We start from the raw sequence: 23,652 nt of genomic DNA, 5'->3' as shown, positions 1-23,652 counted from the left end.
ACAATAAAAAAATATATTTAATAGTGAGTTGATAACCAGTGTGCGCGCCTCTGTGGAAATGCACGATATGACGGCGAGACGAAATAGGTTACAGTTGCAGAGGAGATAAGCGTGACAGCACATTTGAAACTGTTTGTCAAAAAATGGAAAAATGGAATGTAAAGCAAGTGTTCGGTTCGTTTACACACAGCAAGCACGGGACGTGAACATATCTGCATCTGCATTCGTGCTCAGTCCGAAATGGATAGAAATCGACAAGAAAACAGATTCTTCCTTTCACATCAAAGCGTCGTGCCCGCGCGGTGTCCGGATAAGTGCTCATTGCAACTTGAAAATAGAACAGTCTATTCCCTGCACGGGTCTGAGCGGGCTCAGCTCACATTATAATAAATGGGAGGGGAAGGCTTGAACATGAAACATGATGCTGATTCCCGCGGATAGAACGCGCGTGCAGACTCTCCAGTAATTAAAAAAGGCAACTAAACACCCCAACGTGCTCGCGCTGCCCCTGTTCCTGCACACGCGAACCATGTACAATATTTGCATACAGCACTTCTAAATAATTATATTTATTTTAATTGCATGTTTGAGATGCATTTAATAACAAATATCAAACAACAAATGTGATCGTCCCTATTTAATATTGCGTTAGTAACCACATGTGCGCGCCTGTGGGAATGCAGGCTACAGTTGATGAGGAGATACAGTGTGATAAAGCGTTAAGCAATTGTTCATCAGAACTGGAATGTAAAGAAAGTGTTCGGTTCTTCTTTGAATATAGGAATACACTTCTAAATCATATAAATTGTGAGATTTTACATATTTAACAACAAAAGCAGTCAGATGACAGTTGAGTTGACATTGCAAACGTTCGCCACGTTATAGCCTATTTGATCAAATTCACAACCAGGCCTATTATCCATATCTCTCAGTAACCTACCAGCTTGTCTTGAGAACATATCTGTCAATTTGGCACATTTGGCTGCCACCTCCTGTCTTTTTTTAAGCTTAGCCCTCTCCGTTCCACCTGGCCTCTTTCTACCCTCCATCACTGACGCGCTCTGTTTCGCGCCGTTGTTATTTAAAAGACGAGCCGTGGGCCAAACCATCTGAAACATTTGGGAGGAGAGAATTCCCTTACATGGTAGAACCTATTTAATCTGCTGTGATGCAGCAGGCGGCTGCGCTGCAATGGTGAATTTATGCAGACTACAGTTGAATTGATATTAATGCAAGAATAAGATAAGTGACAAAAATTAGTTACAACTATTTTCCCCATGGGCCAATCAGGCCAGGTCGATGGTTTGGGCCGGGAAAGGTCCCGGATAATACCATTGCCACCCCGGCATTGCTCGTAGCCTATTAAGAACACACCTATCTATATCTATATCAGCAAGTACAATCACTTCAGTGCTCTGTGTTGTGGGTGTGAAGACTCAATAAATGACGACTCAATAACATTTCTCTGGATGCCGTTTTCCCCCTTTATGTTCTGATCGAACATTCTGTAGCGGTTGCCACTGGAAACTAAGTATCAGCATCACTCCTCCATAACAATTATTTTCAATAACACATACGAATTGCCTGAGGTTGAGGAATATCAAGAGGACATAAAATATATTGTTATAATACACAAATATCACAAATGTATTACACAAGGTTCAGTGCCATACAAATGTTAAATATTATAACGTACATTTATGTATCATCTTTTAAAAAAAAGAATATTATAGTGGTACTATGAGTATCCGGCATTAAATGAGCATCCTCTGTCGATACCATTTTCAGGATGACCACGCCCCCCTAAAACTCAGTTAAAGGGCCAGTTCACATAATATCAGCTACCACCTCTATTAAAGCCCTTCATTAAACGTGATACGCGCACTAGGTAAGGGCGTAGGCTGGGGCCCCCGCAGTGATTTCAGACAAAGCTCAGCTAGCATCAGTTAAAAAAAACCAGCGGGGCACGAGCTACAGCAGTGGTCACACGCAGGATCCGCTCAGTCACAAACACGGTGGATTTTACCGCAGTGCATCTGCAGCATCCTCTGATCGGAGCGACAGGGGTACCGCTGTGGCGCAGGAGAAAACACCGTTATCAGGCACAGGAGGACGGATTGTGTGTACTTTTGTGGAGGGTTTGCTTTTTCTATGCACCCCATGCTCTCACGCATTTTATCTGCCCGGAGTGCGGGGTCGTTAGATGGTCGTGAAATCCTTCCACCTTCATCACAGGAGAGGAATATTCTTTTTTTGCTCGGACACGACTCGAGGAGAGGAGGCCTGTATATCAGGACAGTGTTTTCAGTGATCCAATAGAGGAGCAATATTATAGCTACATTATTTCGGTCTGTATTTCATCTGTAGCGTGTTAAATGATAGCCATTTCTTATCCTACAGCATATACATTATATATGCACGGGTGAGTAGGCGTACTGTAGACAGTCAGTAGCTTGCATGTTGCACCTTATATAAACACACATTAATTATATTCTTTGTGAAGCCTGTAAATACAGAGCAGAGCATGCGGCCCCAGGCAGGTCTAATGATTGCTCTGTGCATCTCACATTAAAGGCCTCAGGGACAAACCAAATTAAATATCAGGGTGTTGATCTGGAGAGCACTGTGAGTCACCAGGATTGTTATATGTGCTGTTTTGTAATTAGAAGCACAATAAAAGCCAGAATTTGAACACATCAGGTGAATAGATATAAATAAGGGGGCTGTGTCTAAAGCAGCAGGGAATTGTGCCACCTTGAGCACTGTTGACACATCCTAAAACACATTTACCATAAGGAAGGCCTGCAGGCAGATACATTTTGGCTGCAACAATAGATGCCTGACACATTACTTTTTTTAAACCTCAACAACTCAGTTGTGGAACTCCATACAAAAACCAACAAAGAAGAAGAACCACGTTTTTTTTAGGCTCGTAACCATAATCCGGTGACATGGATGTATCAAACATTGTTGTCCTCTTTATTTTCTTCAATATGATGGGTGAGTTTAGCTGATTCATTCGACCTTTTTTAAATCTTGTGGCCACATCTTGCTAAGTTGTGATATATATCTCGATCTGATTGTCTCCCTGTTTAGACCTCTACCAGTGCCGGGGGGCCTGTGCCGAGGTGGATTCCGACACGGAGGCAGTGGCAGGCATGGGCTTCAAACTCGGCTGCATCTCCTGCAAGAAGAGGACTGAAGTGGAGGCCTCTGCCACTGTGGATTGGTACTTCAGGAGCAAAGGAGAGGCCGACTTTGTTCATGTGAGTGCAAATCGTTGCTGGTAAATATCTGATGTCAGCACAAAATGTAACTGACAGGATGTTGTGGAGCACAGGAAGTATTTTTGCTTCTAAAGGAGATTTAGTCGTGCAAGCATCCCTGAAATCCCTATAAACAGCTATTTATATATGCATGCTTATACTGTTAAGTGCACACCCAAGCTCCCTTCCCTTCTCACACACACACACACACACACATAGATGCCCTTGATGGCATCATACTGCCCAACGCCGAGGTCGTCGTGAGGTTCACAAGCAATCAATGGTGATATTTTACACCACAGAGATCATTACAGCTCCAGAGATGACACACAGCCGTGTTGACCTCGGGTTGGATCCTGATAATGTATGAGATAATGTAACTGCATGGGTCAGTAGGTCCTTATGCAAATATTATATGTGGGAAGTTTGACTCAGATCACATTAAAAAATATATAATGTTGCTTTTGTTAGTGTAAAGTTTACACTAAACAAAGTAACATGAATTTCCACTGACATTTGACTGAATGCTCCCTTTATGTGTCAATGTAAACTAAATCTCCCTTGGATACATATACAGAATATTTGTGTCTCTACTGTGACATGTCTCCATGCTTTAATGTTCAAAAAGCATCTTAATCTTATGTTTCTCATACTGCCTGTGTTGCAACACCTCTTTTCACCCTCTGTCTGAAACCAGAGTCCAGTCTGCTCTGATTGGTTAGCTGGCCGGCTCTGTTGTGATTGGTCAACTTAGAGATGTCCCGTCCCTTAGCCTTTCTAGTACAAAATACTTTTTGGGTAATTAAAATTTCAAAATGGACTGTGATATTGCATGACGTGATTATGTGTTCAGGTAAATGTTCAATTAATCATTAAATTAATGTTGGAATTACATTTCTTTCATTATTTTTAATTCAACAAGCAATCTGTTATATTGTAGCAGGATATTCAAAGCAGCAGATGCATAATGAGTACACTTTAGTATCTCTTTATTTAATTGCAAGCAGTTCCTTGATATTTAACAATGTAGTTGTATATCGGATATTTTCCTCTAACAGTTATTTTATCAGCATTTTACATTATTATCCCTGTATATAGAGAGTACAAAAACTGTAGATCTTGATATGCATGCTTTGGGACTTTGGGTATTATCTATTCTACTTATCCTTAACCATCTGCACTAATGGCAGAGCAATTATTCAAAATACTTTAGAAAAACAGATTTGTGATATAAAAAAAATCACATTTTACTGCAGTACAAGAAACAAAGTTAGATCAACAGTAAAAACTACTCTAAATAATAAAGGCAACAAAAGAAGTTAATTATTCAAAAGCTATTGATTATACATATATAGAGCATTATTCATTATTGGTGGAAATATGTGCAGAAATAAATGGTCTTCTGTCAGAGCAGCCTTGTGACTAACCTTGATGTCTCTGTGGCTGCAGATCTACACCTACAACGAGGACGGCGCCACCATTGAAAGCGACCACTTTATAGACCGTCTGGATTGGAACGGAAGTAAGAGGAGCAACGACATCCAAGACGCATCCATATACCTGCTCAATGTCACCTTCAACGACTCGGGGACCTACCGCTGCTTCTTCAACCGCATCCTCTTCTACGACAACTATGAGTACAGCACCGTCATCAGCAAGATGGTGCAGCTCACCGTGGTGCCTAAAGGTACGATGACTTCTACTGCAGATTTACAACTGCTGGGAGACAGGGGAGCAGATTGATTCATTAGGAGCAGGGTTTAATAGGACGACCTGCAAAAAAGATGTTTAGAATTTAACTCAGTTTGTCGGATTTTAGGCTCATGAGGTAGAGTGGTCTTCCACCAAGCGGAAGGTGCTCTTGCATATGTTACACACATCTGGGGTTGCTGCAGTTGGTCTGGTCTAGGTTCAGCAACGTGCCCAAAGAATGAGGTCAGCTGACTACCTGAATATACTGAATGACCAGGTTATTCCATCAATGGATCTTTTCTTCCCTGATTGCACGGGCATGTTCCAAGATGACAATGGCTGCCAGGATCCATCGGGTTCAAATTATGAAAGAGTGGTTCAGGGAGCATGAGACATCATTTTCACACATGGAGTGGCCCCCACAGAGTCCAGACCTGAACCCGATTGAGAATCTTTGGCATGTGCTGGAGAACACATTGCGCAGTGGTCCGAATCTCCTGCCATCAATACAAGATGCAACTATGGACAGAAATAAATGTTGTGACATTGCAGAAGCTTGTAGAAACGATGCCACAGCGAATGAAACCTTCAAACCTTCAAACCTAATCAAAGCTGAAGGCGGTCCAACGAGTATTAGAGTGTGTGACCTTTTTTTGGCCAGGCAGTGTATCTTAACTTGTTTAACTGCTTTGAGGGGGTCACAATGACTGGATAGCGCCATATAAATGCAGTCCATTTACCTCCATTAAAAATACTGCAAATAAATAACAAAAATGTAAAACATACAATGTGGTTAAATAATATTTAATAGCTTTGAAAATGACATCTTGAATAACTTCATCCCGTCTTGAAAGATTTTTTTCAACATCCAATAGTCGTTCCAGACCATGAGGATTAATGTCAAGTAAAGTAAAGTCTACTCACCACCTCTTAATACAGATTTTCACTATGTATGAAGTCACACGTAAGCAAATATTTCATTTAGGGGAAGGGTTTACAGTACATTAACTGTAAGTGTTACTTTCTCGCTAACAGTGATTGCTACCTCACTCGTGCAGTTTCTCCATTATATATATCACTTTCCCTATAAAAAAGAAAACATCAGCAGGTGTATGTATTAGCAAGGTGATTACTTTCAATTTATTGCAAATTATCTGATTCCACCATATTAAGGCAATGTGAGGTATATAGAGAAGAAGATTAGGTCAACGGTGCTCTGAAATAGAAACAGGGCAGGGCCCCCTTTACTACAGTGGGGCAAAAAAGTATTTAGTCAGCCACCAATTGTGCAAGTTCTCCCATTTAAAAAGATGAGAGAGGCCTGTAATTTTCATCATAGGTATACCTCAACTATGAGAGACAGAATGAGAAAAAAAAATCCAGGAAATCACATTGTAGGATTTTTAATGAATTAATTGGTAAATTCCTCGGTAAAATAAGTATTTGGTCACCTACAAACAAGCAAGATTTCTGGCTCTCACAGACCTGTAACTTCTTCTTTAAGAGGCTCCTCTGTCCTCCACTCGTTACCTGTATTAATGGCACCTTTTTGAACTCGTTATCAGTATAAAAGACACCTGTCCACAACCTCAAACAGTCATACTCCAAACTCCACTATGGCCAAGACCAAAGAGCTGTCAAAGGAGACCAGAGACAAAATTGTAGACCTGCACCAGGCTGGGAAAACTGAATCTGCAATAGGTAAGCAGCTTGGTGTGAAGAAATCAACTGTGGGAGCAATTATTAGAAAATGGAAGACATACAAGACCACTGCTAATCTCCCTCCATCTGGGGCTCCACGCAAGATCTCATCCCGTGGGGTCAAAATGATCACAAGAACGGTGAGCAAAAATCCCAGAACCACACGGGGGGACCTAGTGAATGACCTGCAGAGAGCTGGGACCAAAGTAACAGAGGCTACCATCAGTAACACACTACGCCGCCAGGGACTTAAATCCTGCAGGTCCAGACGTGTCCCCCTGCTTAAGCCAGTACATGTCCAGGCCCGTCGGAAGTTTGCTAGAGGGCATTTGGATGATCCAGAAGAGGATTGGGAGAATGTCATATGGTCAGATGAAACCAAAATAGAACTTTTTGGTAAAAACTCAACTCGTCGTGTTTGGAGGAGAAAGAATGCAGAGTTGCATCCAAAGAACACCATGCCTACTGTGAAGCATGGGGGTGGAAACATCATGCTTTGGGGCTGTTTTTCTGCAAAGGGACCAGGACGACTGATCCGTGTAAAGGAAAGAATGAATGGGGCCATGTATCGTGAGATTTTGAGTGATAACCTCCTTCCATCAGCAAGGGCACTGAAGATGAAGAGTGGCTGGGTCTTTCAGCATGACAATGATCCCAAACACACCGCCAGGGCAATGAAGCAGTGGCTTCGTAAGAAGCATTTCAAGGTCCTGGAGTGGCTTAGCCAGTCTCCAGATCTCAACCCCATAGAAAATCTTTGGAGGGAGTTGAAAGTCCGTGTTGCCCAACGACAGCCCCAAAACATCACTGCTTTAGAGGAGATCTGCATGGAGGAATGGGCCAAAATACCAGCAACAGTGTGTGGAAACCTTGTGAAGACTTACAGAAAACGTTTGACCTCTGTCATTGCCAACAAAGGGTATATAACAAAGTATTGAGATGAACTTTTGTTATTGACCAAATACTTATTTTCCACAATGATTTGAAAATTAATTCATTAAAAATCCTACAATGTGATTTTCTGGATTTTTTTTTCTCATTCTGTCTCTCATAGTTGAGGTATACCTGTGATAAAAATTACAGGCCTCTCTCATCTTTTTAAATGGGAGAACTTGCACAATTGGTGGCTGACTAAATACTTTTTTGCCCCACTGTATATATGTATAAAATTGGGTTCCATATTAAACTGGGCCTGCAATACATCTATAGCAGCCTACAGTAAACATACCATTTATTTGTGCATGAAATGCAAAGTGTTTAAATAATAATGTGTTTCTTTTAGTTTGCTGCTATATATAGGTGCCATACAGTTTATTAGCAGAGGTTAGCTAGCTCATGTGATAGAGTGATGATACCTGGGTAACAGACTATCATCAATGTTGTGTAGATTGTGTTTTATAACATCTTTGATGTTAATTTTTCTGTAATGTGTATTTTCAGACATTTTGATAAAGAAGTTGTGGCAGCCGCTCTTTACTAACGTTTAGTAAAATGTTTAAGATGTTAGCTCTATTAAAAATGTGTACAAAATGTGTAATTTGACATCCACAGTTTCTGCTTGGTCAGGTTGCCTCTCCGGTGTCTGTCTCATCTCTTGATTTACTGTCTTTGATGTGCGCAGCGACCCGAGGAACGGCTTCCATCGTGTCCGAGGTCATGATGTACGTGTCCATCATCGGCCTGCAGGTGTGGCTGCTCATAGAGATGATTTACTGCTACAGGAAAATCTCAGCTGCTGGGGAGGAAGCATTACGAGAAGCGGCGTAAGTATTATTACTACACACCTCTGTACGCACATAATGCTCACTGCATATGGAATCTTGTAACTCCAGGGGATTTGAGTTTTATTAAAGGGTTACAGTGCAATTGTGATTTTAGAGATGATGATTTTTAGTTTTTACCAACATTTAAAGGACTTCACCCAACAATACTATACAACACTTAGGATTACATTTATACAGAATTATGGGAAAAACTAATTCTTTTTTTGGGATACTGAGTGAAGTTGCTAGAAAATCAATTATAAAGAATGGCTTCAGGAATTTAAATTTGAGGAAATTTGGGAGAAATGCAGATTGTATATTGATCTGAAGCAACCCTTTTTTTCTGTTTTATTAGTAAAAAAAAAAAAAGCAAAAGAATTGGAGATAATTGGAGATACAAGGTTTTTATCCATAACATTCAAATCATTTTTGGGTTGTAGAGCCCAAACAAAATGCTGGATTTTTAAGGCAAATACCTTTTTATATATAATAAGATATTTATGGGCTTAAGAAAAATCCAGTAATGAATGTTGGACATAATCAGTTTTTACAACATAAATGCATAACATAAGCAAGTTATAAGATATGCAAGATATGGATATGGAAACATTGTGGCTAAGATATATGTACTGTACTGTTCTAAAACATGCATTGGAAGCGACGCTTTAAAATCATCTCAATCCAAACCAGGGCTGAACAACTTCAACATTGTTGATATAGAAAGTGTGATATGATTGAAGTTGTTCAAGGGATTGATCATTTTGGATCATTATTTTGATCATTATTTCTTGATCGCACTGATCTGTACCAAACAAAGATTTCTTTATTTTGATAATATTTTTACTTGTTTTGTGCCTTGAGAGTTTGGTTTATAAGATTGTTCAGATCCATACTGCAATTCTTTTGTTGGGATATTGGCCAGCATTAATGATAATTATGATATATCTGCTTGGCTCTAAGTAAGGTAAATCTGCAATCAAAGATTTACAAAACTAGTGTAAGACCCGGTTACATATGCATTTAAAATGCAGATATTTTGCAGCTAAATTAAGCAAAGGTTCTACGCAGTTACAGTTCTTTGACATTTGGTGCGACTGGGTCTTACTCTTAAAAGCTAATTACCAAGCTCAGTGATATGTTAAAAAAAATAAATAAATAAGGCTTTGAAATGTGTGCATTTCCTCATGAATTCCCCATTAATTCATGGTCTAATGCAGATGTCACATCTATATTTTAAATTCTTACTTTGTTACATCCTGTTTTTGCTTCATTTAACTCTCCTACTTCACCTTCCCTCGCTCTTCCCTACCTTTTTATTTAAGATTATCAATGTTTCCATTGTGTTTGTGTGTTTTCACGTGTGTCTCTTTGTCTCACGCTCCCTGCGTCTACTTGTCATGTTTTCGTCTTGTCCGTGTCATCCTGTCATCCTCCTCCCTAGTAAAAACCAAAACCAAAACCTCCCTCCTGTAAGTCAAAGACCTGTCCGACAACCTTAAAGTGAAGATTAGTTTTTACAATTTTTCACCATTTCATTTTTATAAAGTCAATGTGACACTATTTTACAACACTGTTTTTCTCTTTTCCTTCTAGAAATGCTGAATATTTAGCGATAGCCTCGGAAAGTAAAGACAACTGTGCGGGGGTGCAGGTCGGCGAATAGCACAGGTATGTTTGTGATCCTAAAGACTGCTGGGTATTAAAATGTAATACTTGTTTCTTCACAAAAAAGCTAGCTGTGTCCATATATTAGCTCTAAATATCGAAAACTGTCAAAGGCTCAAGCCGGTGTTGAATACTGGCTCAGATTCATCATACAATACTCATTCTTTGAGATTATCTTTTGGAGATAAAGGTATTATTTTTAGTCCTTGGTTGTTGTACAGATGAAGCAAATGAGTTATGGCGTGTTTATGAATGAGCCTAGAAAGCGATTTAAAGATATGTGAAGTTGCAACAATGTAAAGTAGAAGGACTGCATTTCATTTAGCACTCTAACACATTTACACACGGTTGGCCATGGCTCTGGGGCTAGGTATCTTGCCGTTGATACATGGACATGTTGACTGCAAGGGCTTAGAATCAAACCATCAACCTTCTGATTGGAGCCACCTAAAGTCCATGGGCCAAGCCGGGTCTCAAAGGCATAGCCAGTAGGAGAAACACTTTAGGTGTACATCCCAATCTGAAGTTGCATCCATGTTTCCCTCACCTCCGCCACTCTTTGCGTCTCAGTCCTTCCCACCTAGGATACATTGAGAGATGAACTGAAGCCATGTAAGAGAATAAACAAGGAAATCGTTTTAGTGAGTGGCATAACCAGGAAGTAAACCAGGCAGCTAGAAACGATTTGTGGCGTATGCATCACACGAGCATTTTGATTGATTTGATTTTTGATTATCTTCAGGTCTGGTTTCTTCTCCATCCATGAAAATTGGATAGGCTAATATTTGGCCAACTGTCATACTTGTTATACACACCACAGGAAATGTAATTATGTTGATAACAGCTATTGAATGCACCGACTGACCATCAGTAACACAGGAGCTACAGGGGGATGGATGTTTATAGTAGGTGCTAATGAATTTTGACGCAACACACAAACAAAAATATAGCCTGCTACAGATGTTTCTACAAGGCCCGCTTTACTCAATCTGACCGAATTGAAAACAGTTGGCGCTCTGATATTGCTACACATTAATCAATGTGTACGTCAGGCTGACATTTCGAGATGCTGGACATATTGGCAATATATTGTAGCAGTGAAATGATGTCTCCAGAAGTAAAAAGCTAACATTTGGCTATAAACAAACTACATCATTCATGGCTGCACATCACCACTGCTGAGTTAAAGGTGTACTTGTGTTACTGGTGGGATACTACCGATTAATGTCGGAGAACAAAACGCGAAATATCTCAAGCTTGTGTTAACCTTTGAGACAAGCGAATCGTAAGTGCCAAAATGCTTACTTATTTCCAGGGTTAAATAACTCAGAATGATTTAAAGAGGCCCCTTTAGTGCGGACTGGTCTCTGGTTTCAGACAGAGGGTAAAAAGAGGAGCTGCAGCACAGGCAGTATGAGAAAAATAAAGAGCTTTTTTAACATTAAAGCATGGAGACATGTCCCAGTAGAGACACTAAATACTAACATCAACCTTGAAAATGAGCAGAATAGGGCCCCTTTAAACAAGTACTATTGAAATTAATTTACTTACCAACTGCAACTTTAGTGGACTGGATTTTCTGTTAACATGGAGGGGGTGTGGCTCGGGATGAATAGGCATCTTCCAATACTTGTTCGATCTACATCTCCCTCAGTGTATGTGTCCTTGGGGAAGATACTTAATTGCAAAGTGCTCCCGCAGGCATGTCTGCAAGACTAAAGTGTATGTAAGTCTCTTTGGATAAAAGCATAATATAATGTAAACACAGTGGTCTTGAATGACTGACATGATATTATTGTTCTGTCTTTTCCCTCAGGCTTCTTCCTTGGACTGAAAACATCCTTCCCCTCACTGACCTGCATGTAGACAACTCGGGGGTGGGGAAACTCCTCTTCATCTCAAGCCTTTATTTTACCTATTCCTCGACGAAGATCACTCATGGATAAAACATCACAGAGAGCATGGTCAGCACTGTACATAGTATCCTGCGCCACAAAGCATGTCCTGCCCTGCACTTAATTGAGAAATCATTATGCATTAATGAAATTGTCAAAAGCATAAACTGTACATACAGTATTTCTTTTAAGTATGTGGAATCACTCATTTATATAAAATGGAAGATGTACTATGGGCGTCTGTTGGACTCCATGAGGCTGATTGTATTGAAAGCTTTTTACTGAATCATCACCACGTAATGTATAAAAAACGCAACACACAACTTGTATGGTAATTTATAAAAAATAGAATGTGATGGATTATGATAGACCATCTTTCCACTTGCTGGTTGTACATTCAATGAAAACTTAAGATGCCATAATAAAAACTCTTAAAAGTTCATGTGAGGGAGAAGTCTTCTGAGTTGATTTCAGAGTTTAAAAGGGCCTTGTTTTCTCTTTACTATAGTGTGTTACAGAGGTTTTTGTGCATGTAAATGGTCTACAAAGGCTGAAATCCCCTGTGTTCCCTCCAGAGGGAGTTTATCGCTCTTAACATAGTGACATAACCATGTTACAGTCAAGCTTCTATTGGCTAGAGCTCCAACACATTGTACGTGATAGGCTAAGGGGCGAGACATCTCTAAATGGTGAGAAATCACAACAGAGCCGGCCAGCTAACCAATCAGATCAGACTGGGTTCTGGTTTCAGACAGAGGGTGAAAAGAGGTGCTGCAGCACAGGCAGTATGAGAAAAATAAAGAGCTTTTTGAACATTAAAGCATGTCACAGAGACGCAAAATACAAATATGAACCTGAGAATGAGCCCAGTAGGGCCTCTTCAACTGTTTGCATGGTGGTAGGTACAGAAATCACAAAAATGCTGTCAAATTCCAATAATTTATTTTCATGTCGATGCTACGTTAAAGATTTGTGCTTTCAGAAATCTTCCAGAGTGCATATAAACCTCTTTACTAACACGTTATAGGATTCACACCATCATCCACCCAATGGAAACCAATCAATTTAAAGGAATAGTTCAATATTTCTCTTTTTAGTTCATTTATTTTAATACTTCTCAAAACAATATCCCAAATAATATCCTGCTTTTTTATAATTTATGTTTTGTTGTTGTTTTTTCATGTAAATGGGAAAGAGCTCAATTATGTGCAACAGTATGTTTGGCTCAATAAATACTTTTTCTTAAACATAGAAAAGGTTTATAGAAGGAATTATTTTCCAAAATGTTGAACTCTTGTTTTAAATACAAATACCCTTCCTCTCATCAAACCTTAAGTATGTTAACAATGTGCTACAGCTGCAGCACACAGTCCTGGTCGGGGTATGGGGGCAGGTTGAGCTGGTACTTCCTCTCTATGCCGGGGGGAACAAAACGGCCCCCCAGGAAGTGGTACCGTCCTCTGAACATGGAAGCAGACTTCTTGGGAGCCGTGAGGGAGATGAGCATGTCGGGCTGCATTCCATCTGCACTGCCCTGCTCCACATCCCAACCTGTGGAAAACAACAACATGTCACCATCTTCAAGCTTCCTCATCTTCTTCTTCTGAGTGAATATGCAGTACAATTCGTGACATTAGGGTGATTGGTGTTCAAGATGTTTCTGTCTCATGGTAGCACTAACAGTCGAAGGGTCACCCATATTGATAGCATTCTGCCTTCTGGGAGCACGAACAGTCAATTTTATGCAAATCAACTGATTGATTTTCAAGATAGTCTACATTGCCCACACACGAATGAATGGAAGTGACCATATAGATATATCAAAACCCCTAAGTACACTTACTGAATGATTCTACTCACCAAGAAACATACATTGTAAATATATGTATAGTTTCCTAAGCTTAACTTATTTCCTAATTCAAATAAAATGTGCTGTAAACTGTCTATATTTGATCAAAATGAGCAGAGCTGAAACAATGAAACAGTCAACATACTAAAACAGAAAAATAAAATGCTAACTATTATGGATAATCGATTAATCTTTACATAGCTATAGTACATTTTCTGTTAATCCCTCAAATATGGAGATTCCCTGCATTTCTATTTGATAAATAATAGAAATTGAATATTTGGGGGTTTTGATATTGGAAAACATCATCTTGGACTTTGATAAATGGAGAAAATGTTCACTATTATCTGACATTTAATTCACACAGAAAATAATCAGCAGATTAATCCATTAGAAAAATAGTTTGTTGAAGCCCTCCAACTGAGCAGGGCAATGTTTAAAGAATCAGAATACACTTATTTTTCTAATCCAACCAATCATCATGAAGCTGGACTTTATATTTTCCACAAAAACCAAGGTTCACTGGCCAAAATGGAAATAGAACTAAGCTGCATTATTTAAATAAATGTGTACTAATGCCAGCATGGAAGTGGAACTACAAAATATTGTCTAGCAGTCTTTTCAGAAAAACTCAATTCAGCAGCATGGTAGGAATTGCATTTTTCCTTAGTGGAAGTCCATATCCTTATCCTTGAAAGTGTTGATCGAGAGAACTGACCTGAGGGGATGTCGATGCTGGCGATGGGGGAGGTGGTCTTTTTCAGCACGTCCAGGATGGAACCAAAAGGCTCTCGCACAGCCCCCTTAAAGCTGAAGCCGAAGATGGCGTCTATCACCAGGTTGTAAGCCTCGTCAATCAATTTAGCCTGAGAAATACAGTGGGGCAAAAAAGTATTGTCAGCCACCAATTGTGCAAGTTCTCCCATTTAAAAAGATGAGAGAGGCCTGTAATTTTTATCATAGGTATACCTCAACTATGAGAGACAGAATGGAGGAAACAATCCAGGAAATCACATTGTAGGATTTTTAATGAATTAATTGGTAAATTCCTCGGTAAAATAAGTATTTGGTCACCTACAAACAAGCAAGATGTCTGGCTCTCACAGACCTGTAACTTCTTCTTTAAGAGGCTCCTCTGTCCTCCACTCGTTACCTGTATTAATGTCACCTTTTTGAACTCGTTATCAGTATAAAAGACACCTGTCCACAACCTCAAACAGTCATACTCCAAACTCCACTATGGCCAAGACCAAAGAGCTGTCAAAGGAGACCAGAGACAAAATTGTAGACCTGCACCAGGCTGGGAAAACTGAATCTGCAATAGGTAAGCAGCTTGGTGTGAAGAAATCAACTGTGGGAGCAATTATTAGAAAATGGAAGACATACAAGACCACTGCTAATCTCCCTCGATCTGGGGCTCCACGCAAGATCTCACCCCGTGGGGTCAAAATGATCACAAGAACGGTGAGCAAAAATCCCAGAACCACACGGGGGGACCTAGTGAATGACCTGCAGAGAGCTGGGACCAAAGTAACAGAGGCTACCATCAGTAACACACTACGCCGCCAGGGACTTAAATCCTGCAGTTCCAGACGTGTCCCCCTGCTTAAGCCAGTACATGTCCAGGCCCGTCTGAAGTTTGCTAGAGGGCATTTGGATGATCCAGAAGAGGATTGGGAGAATGTCATATGGTCAGATGAAACCAAAATAGAACTTTTTGGTAAAAACTCAACTCGTCGTGTTTGGAGGAGAAAGAATGCAGAGTTGCTTCCAAAGAACACCATACCTACTGTGAAGCATGGGGGTGGAAACATCATGCTTTGGGGCTGTTTTTCTGCAAAGGGACCAGGACGACTGATCCGTGTAAAGGAAAGAATGAATGGGGCCATGTATCGTGAGATTTTGAGTGAAAACCTCCTTCCATCAGCAAGGGCACTGAAGATGAAGCGTGGCTGGGTCTTTCAGCATGACAATGATCCCAAACACACCGCCAGGGCAACGAAGGAGTGGCTTCGTAAGAAGCATTTCAAGGTCCTGGAGTGGCCTAGCCAGTCTCCAGATCTCAACCCCATAGAAAATCTTTGGAGGGAGTTGAAAGTCCATGTTGCCCAGCGACAGCCCCAAAACATCACTGCTTTAGAGGAGATCTGCATGGAGGAATGGGCCAAAATACCAGCAACAGTGTGTGAAAACCTTGTGAAGACTTACAGAAAACCTTTGACCTCTGTCATTGCCAACAAAGGGTATATAACAAAGTATTGAGATGAACTTTTGTTATTGACCAAATACTTATTTTCCACAATCATTTGAAATAAATTCTTTAAAAATCCTACAATGTGATTTCCTGGATTTTCTTTTCTCATTCTGTCTCTCATAGTTGAGGTATACCTATGATAAAAATTACAGGCCTCTCTCATCTTTTTAAATGGGAGAACTTGCACAATTGGTGGCTGACTAAATACTTTTTTGCCCCACTGTACGTTTTTTTTAGATGCTTTAAAAGACCAACAAACATCCACATTTTACACATCACAAAGTATCAGCGTGTGAATACATAACTTAGCATCATTACTTATCTGGAAAATAATTAAATGTGTGGTCTGTTGCAATACAAACTCTAACCGTAATTGCCCATATAAGAATCATTACGGCTTCATCTGCTCCATATTGCAGTCACATTTAGAGATCTAATCATGTGTAATACAGAGATTGCACAGTCTGAAATAAAGAGCCCATTCATAAACACGAGTAGATCAAATTACTTCACCACTGTGGATGCTGCATTATAGACAATAACCAGACCTCTGGCATCTCTGTCAGGAAGGGGATCTCCATCTTCTGGCACTGTATGGTCAGACCCTGAAACAGAGGCTTGTTAGGCCTCTTCGGGTACAGGATGGTGGGCTCGTAACCCTGCAGGGGGACAGACACACTGTGGTAAATAGTGAAAGTCTGAAGATTAATCCCAACAAACACAACTACTAGTAATACAAATACGAAATAATGATCTTCTTCAATCACTGCTGTTATGATGCAATCAACCAGTAACATTTCAGCCTGTTTTCAACTCAAATAATATGGTTTTGTTAATATGCTTTACTTTAGCCGGGTTAAAGACACTCACAAAGAGTTTAAGGTGTCGGGCGCAGACCAGGCCGTCCCCCCCATTGTTCCCCGGTCCACAAATCACCAGCAGAGACGGTTTGGCCTTCACCAGGGAGCTGATTGGATACGCCTGCAGGAAAAACAAACAGTAAAATCAATGCTCCAAAACTGATATATGACAAGGAAAAGAGGATTTACGACACAGCTGTTCCTGAAGATGAATGCTTCTCGTGATGAAACATCAGAAGTAATCAGAGCATCCCTCATGGAATATGATTTAAACACAGTACGTACTTTGACCTGGTTTCATGGTCACACAGTGAGACTTTTCATGTTAAAATGAAATGTAGCTGATATTTTAAGGTCTTTCAGGTGTCTGTACTGCATTCAAAAACAGTACATAGCTATAGAAAATGATCATGCATTAGAGTGTTTGAATGCTTTACCATGTTGACAGTAACCAATTACAATGCCAGAGTGGTTGTCTCCCAATGTCTTTTGTCTCCTGCAAAGACTTTGAACTGCATCAAGTTGTATGCATCATTTTATGTATTTTACTTTAATGTTAAATACATTGCATTTTGCATTGCTGGAATATCCTGTGACTCAAGATTTTCATTGCCAACAACTACGCTGTTGCTATTTTGCACAAGACACAAAAAAAACGTAAAACCCTTTGAATCCTCTGATTTGGTGTACAATTAACATTAGTGTATAGTGATATATGTTGAAAACTACTCATTTTTGATTACAATGGCGAGTAAAAAACTGAGGTTTACTTCATTGGTTGTGACAAAAGGGAAAAATAGGACAAATAACAAGAAAACTTAATAAAGTCGGAAAAACGTTGTTCATTTTGATTACTTCCATTACTGGTGAACAAATTGTTTTGCTGATAAAATGCTGGATTAAAAGTGAAAATGAGGATATTTTCTCAATGTGGGGTCTTCAATTGTCTTGTTTTTTCTCTAATAACTAAAATATATATTTAGTGTACAGTCATATATCAGAGAAAGAAAGAAATTCTTCCCATTTGACAAATGTTGGGCTTCCTGCATTAAAAGTGTTGGGTTTTGGAAATATTGCTGATTAGTTTTTGTCTAAAAACAAATGAACTAATCTCTACAGATTTCAATATAACACTATTTTTTATATTTCAAAATAAGAGCCTGATATCTCACCCTGGCAACGGCTGTGGCACAGCTGAGTCCAGCCAGCTCCATCAGCTGATCCACGCTGAAGCCATACTCACTGAAGAGCTCCTCATCGATGTGCTGCGCCTCCTCCTGCCTGTGGACCAGACACAGCTCAGTACACACACACACACACACACACACACACACACACACACACACACACACACACACACACACACACACACACACACACACACACACACACACACACACACACACACACACACACACACACACACACACACACACACACACACACACACACACACACACACACACACACACACACACACACACACACACACACACACACACACACACTTTACCCGAGGTATTTGATGGTCTGGGCCATGGTGGAGACCGCTCTGCTGCTGGAACAGTCCTTCTTGTGGTTGTTAGCTGCAGCGGGCAGCGGGCATGTCTGAGAGAGGACTGCTTGGGCCCTTGAGGTCACCAGGAAGCTGATCCCAAACAGAGCACGCACACTCAACATCCAGATACACACTGCTGCAACAGAAGAGAGCACAAACCTGAGCTAAAGGGAGAAAACCCTACATGATCTCATGACTTATTACACTGATGGAAGTGGAACTGTGGAGCCAAAACAAGACAGTTTCACACGAAGCAAAGCCTGCAGGCTACAGCTGAGGCAGGCCTTTTTTCCATGGTTAAAAAAATGAATATTGAGTAACCAGTCTGTAAACATTGTCTGTTTTTAGTTCAAATGAATTACAAAATGATAATAATACTGATAAATGTGTTGGTATATATTTGTTGATGTTTGCTATAATCTCTTTTATAATTGTTAGAGACAGGGACTATGTTATCTTGTAGACTGTTGTGTGAGCCTGCCCGGGGACTGCAGATAAAAATGATCTATTAGCTTAATCTGGCATATGTCATCAACATATACATGAATTTATTGTTTATACAAAATACATTTAAAACAAAGTGTTAATTAGGGCAGGGCAATATATAAATATTATATTGTTATGATGATATGTCTGAGATACTTTGGATATCGTAACATAAAATTACCTTTTACAGGTACTTTTGCATTGCAGTGAAGTTATGTCATTTTCTAAACTAATCAAACTATTATATTGTTTGCTTCTATCTAATAAGCCATTTTATTCACATTACTTATCATTTTGTAGCAGAAATCTTATTGTGTAGATGTTTTCTGAAAGCATCAACAGTCAACCCTATAATACCGCCACTAAATCGTCTAGGGGTAATTAATCAGAAATATTGCAATATTTCATTTCCTTTATATTGCTGTGCATCTGTGTTAAACTACACTTTCCCACTAATGGAAGCTCTCCTGCTGACGCCGCTGCCTCCTACATCTGCTTTCAGTGCTGGCTTGCATTTTTCTTTTTCTCCATGCACCTGCAGGCTGTGCACTCACTGTCCCTGCAGGGTAGAGCATCGATCATCCCTGTGCTCTCAGCTTTATACGGTTTACAGGAAGAGATGAGACAAAATGTGTCTGTGCCAAAGTCATTCGCATTTTAAATCAGAAGGCTGAACATTAGTGAACATTAAACCAAATCATCATGAATTGAAATGACTGAAGTAGGGCTCTCGCTAATTTCTTTTTTTATTCAGTAATTAGGTGTTGGGTTTCTTCTGTTATTATTTGTTATTGCATTAAAACAAAACTCTAAAAGGTGGTGTTTTATAACTTGTTGGTGACCCCAAGGGGTTTAGTAGAAAAAAGAAAAGAAAAAACGAATATCTAAATGTGAAAAAAGGGAAAACCAAATGTATCGTATGAACAGACATCCAAAAAGATGGGTTCAGCCTTACGATATATTTAAGATATATCTGTTTTCTGATATTTTTCAGTTTAAATCAATAACAGCTATAGTTGACAATTCAATCTAATTACCTTTCAAATTATATTCAACAGAATGAAGCAGAGTTTGTCATATTTGAGCAGAAATTATTATAATATTATTATTATTATTAGTAGTAGTAGTAGTAGTAGTAGTAGTAGTAGTCAGGGTGCGATTTGTAGGGGGGGATGGTGAGGATTTCCCCCCCTCTGGTTTTCCTATCCCTACCTCTGCTAAATTATTTTTATCTCCGGTGGGGACAAGGATTTCCCCCCCTTGATAGCGATGAATGCAACTTAACTGCTAGACTACTTAAACTCTTGAAATCTAACGATCTTCAGTGTCAGAGTAGGCTATTCAGCAGCCTTCTGGCAGACTGTGCATATTTCAGAACGTCAAAACAAAAACATTGTAACATTTTAGTGCGGGAACTTTGCAGGAAAAACAGCGCTGATGCAAACATGAAACGCGTTCAGAGCAGCATATCGTCCTACTTTACGGGACCAAATAATAAAACAACGAAATTAACACCTGAGAGTGATAGCGCAAGAAATTCGCTGGAGGTTGGCGTTCATGTAGGCCTGCAGGACGATTCCCAGCCACTTGATGAAAGAAACGCCGATGTTGCTAGCGACTCTGAAACGCATGTGGTAGGAGGGTGCATTGAGCCGGGGCGCTTTGCTAAATGGAGAGAGGGTCGTGAGTGGCTAGCTGTCAGCACAGACGGGTCAGTCAAGTGCCAAGCTTGTTCCGACGTCAGGGATTTAGGCCCACACACACAGGAAAGGCTTCATATAGACTCTGCCTTCATTAAAGGCATAAAAGCCAAAACGGCAAAAAAAGTAAATGACAAAATCAGCAAGCACGGAAAATGTCAAAGCCATATCAAATGTATTGAAATTGTACAAAAAAGACAAGACGCCGCAATTGAAAAGGCAAATGAGAACAGTGCAGCTCTGTGGCGAAAGCATCATGAGCATAGTTTAAAAACCACAGAGTACTGCATTCGCACAGCTTACATGATCTGCTACACTGACCTGTCATTCAAAATGCAGCCTCACCTGGTTGAACTGCAACAACTCAACGATGTTAACCTCGGTAACATGCTGCATTCTGACAAGGCATGTCGGAATATGCTGATGTTTATTGCAGAGAAAATGACAGTGCGTCTGGTGGACTTCCTTAAAAGCTCACCCGACAAGTTCAGCATTCTCATTGATGAGAGCACAACAGTTTCAAATAAAACATGTCTGATCATTTACATTAGAATTCCATTTGAAGGGGAGTGTTGCAATTTCTTCTTCCAACTTGCTGAGTTGCAGTCGTGCACTGGATCGGCGATCCGTGACACTGTGCTTCAGTGCCTTGAGAAGCAGGGTATCTCAAAAGACATGTTGCGCTCCAGACTAATTGGGTTCGCGACGGATGGGGCCGCCGCTATGTTGGGCCGATACAAGGGGGTCGCCACACTCCTACGTGAGGAGATTAACCCCAACCTGATTGTCATTCACTGCATGAATCACAAACTAGAACTTGCCGTCCATGACACTGTCAAACAAATTACAGATGCAAGTCATTTCCAGATGTTCACTGACTCCCTGTACGCCTTCTTCTCTCAAAGTCCAAAGAACATGCGAGAGCTAGAGCTTGTTGCTTCCAATTTGGAGATGCAAGCTCGCAGGATAGGAAGGGTGTTTGACGTGCGCTGGCTATCCTCGTCTTGCACATCTGTGACGGCTCTTTGGCAAAGCTATCCAGCCCTGGTCAAACTCTTCGCGTCACTGGCCGAAGACACATCACGATCAACCAAAGACAGGGCCAAATGTAAGGGAATGCATGCTAAGATGACTCAGTGGCTTTTCGTGGTGGAGATGGCATTCGTAAAAGACGCGCTCGAAACGATGCAGGCCCTGTCCCTCTTTCTTCAGAGACGAGATGCCACAGCAATCACCGCTACTGCTGAGGTGGGCGTTGCCGTGCGGACACTGAGGGCTATGAGGAATGCCGATGGAGTGAACATACGATGTCTGAAGGAGGAATTGGGCAGTAAGCAAACATTTAAGGGGGTTAATGTGTCTCAGCCGAGTGACGGAGAACAGCGGAAGGCAGAGACCTTTCGTGAGCGTTTTTTCATCTCCTTGGCCGATAACATCCAGAGCAGGCTCGATGACAACGGCATTTTTTCTGCGGCGGCTGCGCTGAACCCCTCAAATTGGCCCTCCGATAAAGATGAACGGTTGCTTTATGGGGATGACAAACTTCTGACCATTCATAAAAGCCTTGCTATAGCAGACACAAATATGCCCACACTCCTCAAAGAATTTCATGAACTGAAATGCAATGGTGTCACTGGGGAGACTTTGAAAAAAGTGCTCATCGCTGTCTCCACGCTCCCTGTGTCAACGGCTGAGTGCGAGCGTGGCTTTAGTGCGATGAACCACATCCTCACGGAAGAACGAAAAAGAATGCACGTCTCCACTTTGAATGGCCTACTGTTCATTGGTGTCAATGGTCCAGAGGTGGCATCCTTTCCTGCGCACACATTTGCAGAATTGTGGATAAAAGAGGGCCGAAATGCTGCAGACAATGCCCCGACAGGAAAACCGAAAAAGCCACCACAAATTCGTCACCAGAGCCGACTGTTTACCTAGTCTAGTTTTCCAGACCTGTCCCTGAATTGTTGACAGCACGTTTTGCTATTTTAGTGAATTATTTAGTGAACAGGTGTATATATATATAGCCTACCTTTTGCGTTTTTTTCTCCCTATGCAAGTTAAAAGTCCAATGTTCTTGTCTATGAATAAAAAATAAAAAACATCCCCCCCTCTGTTTTTTTGTCAAATCGCACCCTGGTAGTAGTAGTATGTATGTATCAATACCAATTATCAACGTTTACTTTGAATATTCAAATTAAAATGAAATTATTTTTTTCTATAAAATGAAATGATACAATTAGGTTAATAATATATGTTTTACATGCACTACAAGCCATGCTGTTTTACTTCATACGGTCATCTTTCTTTCGTCTGTTGCACACGGCCCCACCTGTATTAGCTTTACTTAATCCAAGTGACTTTAGCAGAAAGCCACTAGCATATCAATTAACCATTGCTGGACATGACAGTAAGAGTCAAGTATGTTAATTTAACATTTTTGTTTTAGTCACAGTTCATAAACGAAATATTTGAACAATATAAACATGAAGTTGTACTTTTAAATTCAGTCTACAGGCTGTGAAGTTGTTGCATGTTGTTAGCTCAACTTTAGCTTTAGCTTGAGTTCACTGACTACGTGACAAATTATGAATGACACTCACCAAATGTTAGCAAGTCTTCCTTTAAAACAACTTCACATGCACAATTTCTCTCTTAAACAATGCAGCGACACGACTTACAGATAATTAATACACGGATAAAGTGAAGGAGAGCCGTGCAAAACCTGCAGCCAAACTGTGTCAACCACTTCCGGGTTTAAAAAATGTAAACACGGCTAATTTCAAAATAAAAGTCCAAGCAGTGAGAAAGTGCTGTGCAAGAAGGGAATAGAGTTTATTTTATGATGATTTAATTTAAAACAGTGGTGGTGTTATTTAATTTAAATAGTGTGTTTTTCCCTGTATTTTTACTTGTGTGATTTTCTTTTTATACATAAGCTTTTGTTGGATGTTTTTTACTAAAAT

General features: G+C 40.3%; 2 protein-coding genes across 5 annotated transcripts; one reads left to right on the top strand and one right to left on the bottom strand.

Annotated features, from left to right (window-relative positions):
• The first annotated feature begins 1,832 nt into the window (after positions 1-1,832).
• scn1bb (sodium channel, voltage-gated, type I, beta b) lies at positions 1,833-12,420 on the top strand. Its single transcript, XM_063899814.1, has 6 exons — positions 1,833-3,000; positions 3,097-3,266; positions 4,716-4,953; positions 8,281-8,422; positions 10,016-10,090; positions 11,904-12,420. The coding sequence occupies exons 1-5, from the start codon at positions 2,952-2,954 to the stop codon at positions 10,083-10,085; spliced, it is 669 nt and encodes a 222-aa protein (XP_063755884.1). The 5' UTR covers positions 1,833-2,951; the 3' UTR covers positions 10,086-10,090; positions 11,904-12,420.
• A 487-nt stretch (positions 12,421-12,907) lies between these two features.
• On the bottom strand, positions 12,908-23,453 carry naxe (NAD(P)HX epimerase). Of its 4 annotated transcripts, none has more exons than XM_063899810.1 (7): positions 23,368-23,453; positions 18,459-18,639; positions 18,118-18,226; positions 16,956-17,066; positions 16,634-16,744; positions 14,550-14,697; positions 12,908-13,533 (listed from the first exon to the last, which is right to left on the bottom strand). In XM_063899810.1, exons 2-7 carry the CDS (start codon positions 18,623-18,625, stop codon positions 13,334-13,336), a joined length of 846 nt encoding a protein of 281 aa, XP_063755880.1. In that variant the 5' UTR covers positions 18,626-18,639; positions 23,368-23,453; the 3' UTR covers positions 12,908-13,333. The 4 variants fall into 4 exon arrangements, with proteins under 4 accessions (XP_063755880.1, XP_063755879.1, XP_063755883.1 ...); XM_063899809.1 differs by having other exon boundaries at positions 23,290-23,451; XM_063899813.1 differs by having other exon boundaries at positions 18,459-18,636; positions 23,368-23,451.
• Positions 23,454-23,652: the final 199 nt, after the last annotated feature.

The sequence above is a fragment of the Eleginops maclovinus genome, chromosome 13 (assembly GCF_036324505.1).
Source record: "Eleginops maclovinus isolate JMC-PN-2008 ecotype Puerto Natales chromosome 13, JC_Emac_rtc_rv5, whole genome shotgun sequence".
Classification (NCBI taxonomy): domain Eukaryota; kingdom Metazoa; phylum Chordata; class Actinopteri; order Perciformes; family Eleginopidae; genus Eleginops; species Eleginops maclovinus.
The sequence above is the reverse complement of the archived record's forward strand: the minus strand, read 5'-3'. Positions and strand labels throughout refer to the sequence as shown.

Bases quoted from the DNA above. Each gene is read 5' to 3' on its own strand.
- scn1bb (XM_063899814.1), top strand. From the start codon at position 2,952: ATGGATGTATCAAACATTGTTGTCCTCTTTATTTTCTTCAATATGATG. The intron at 3,267-4,715 runs GTGAGTGCAAAT...CTGTGGCTGCAG, and splicing joins GAGAGGCCGACTTTGTTCAT to ATCTACACCTACAACGAGGA. The intron at 4,954-8,280 runs GTACGATGACTT...TGATGTGCGCAG, and splicing joins GCTCACCGTGGTGCCTAAAG to CGACCCGAGGAACGGCTTCC.
- naxe (XM_063899810.1), bottom strand. From the start codon at position 18,625: ATGTTGAGTGTGCGTGCTCTGTTTGGGATCAGCTTCCTGGTGACCTCA. The intron at 16,745-16,955 runs GTGAGTGTCTTT...GTCCCCCTGCAG, and splicing joins CCCGACACCTTAAACTCTTT to GGTTACGAGCCCACCATCCT. The intron at 14,698-16,633 runs GTCTGGTTATTG...TGTATTTCTCAG, and splicing joins TCCTGACAGAGATGCCAGAG to GCTAAATTGATTGACGAGGC.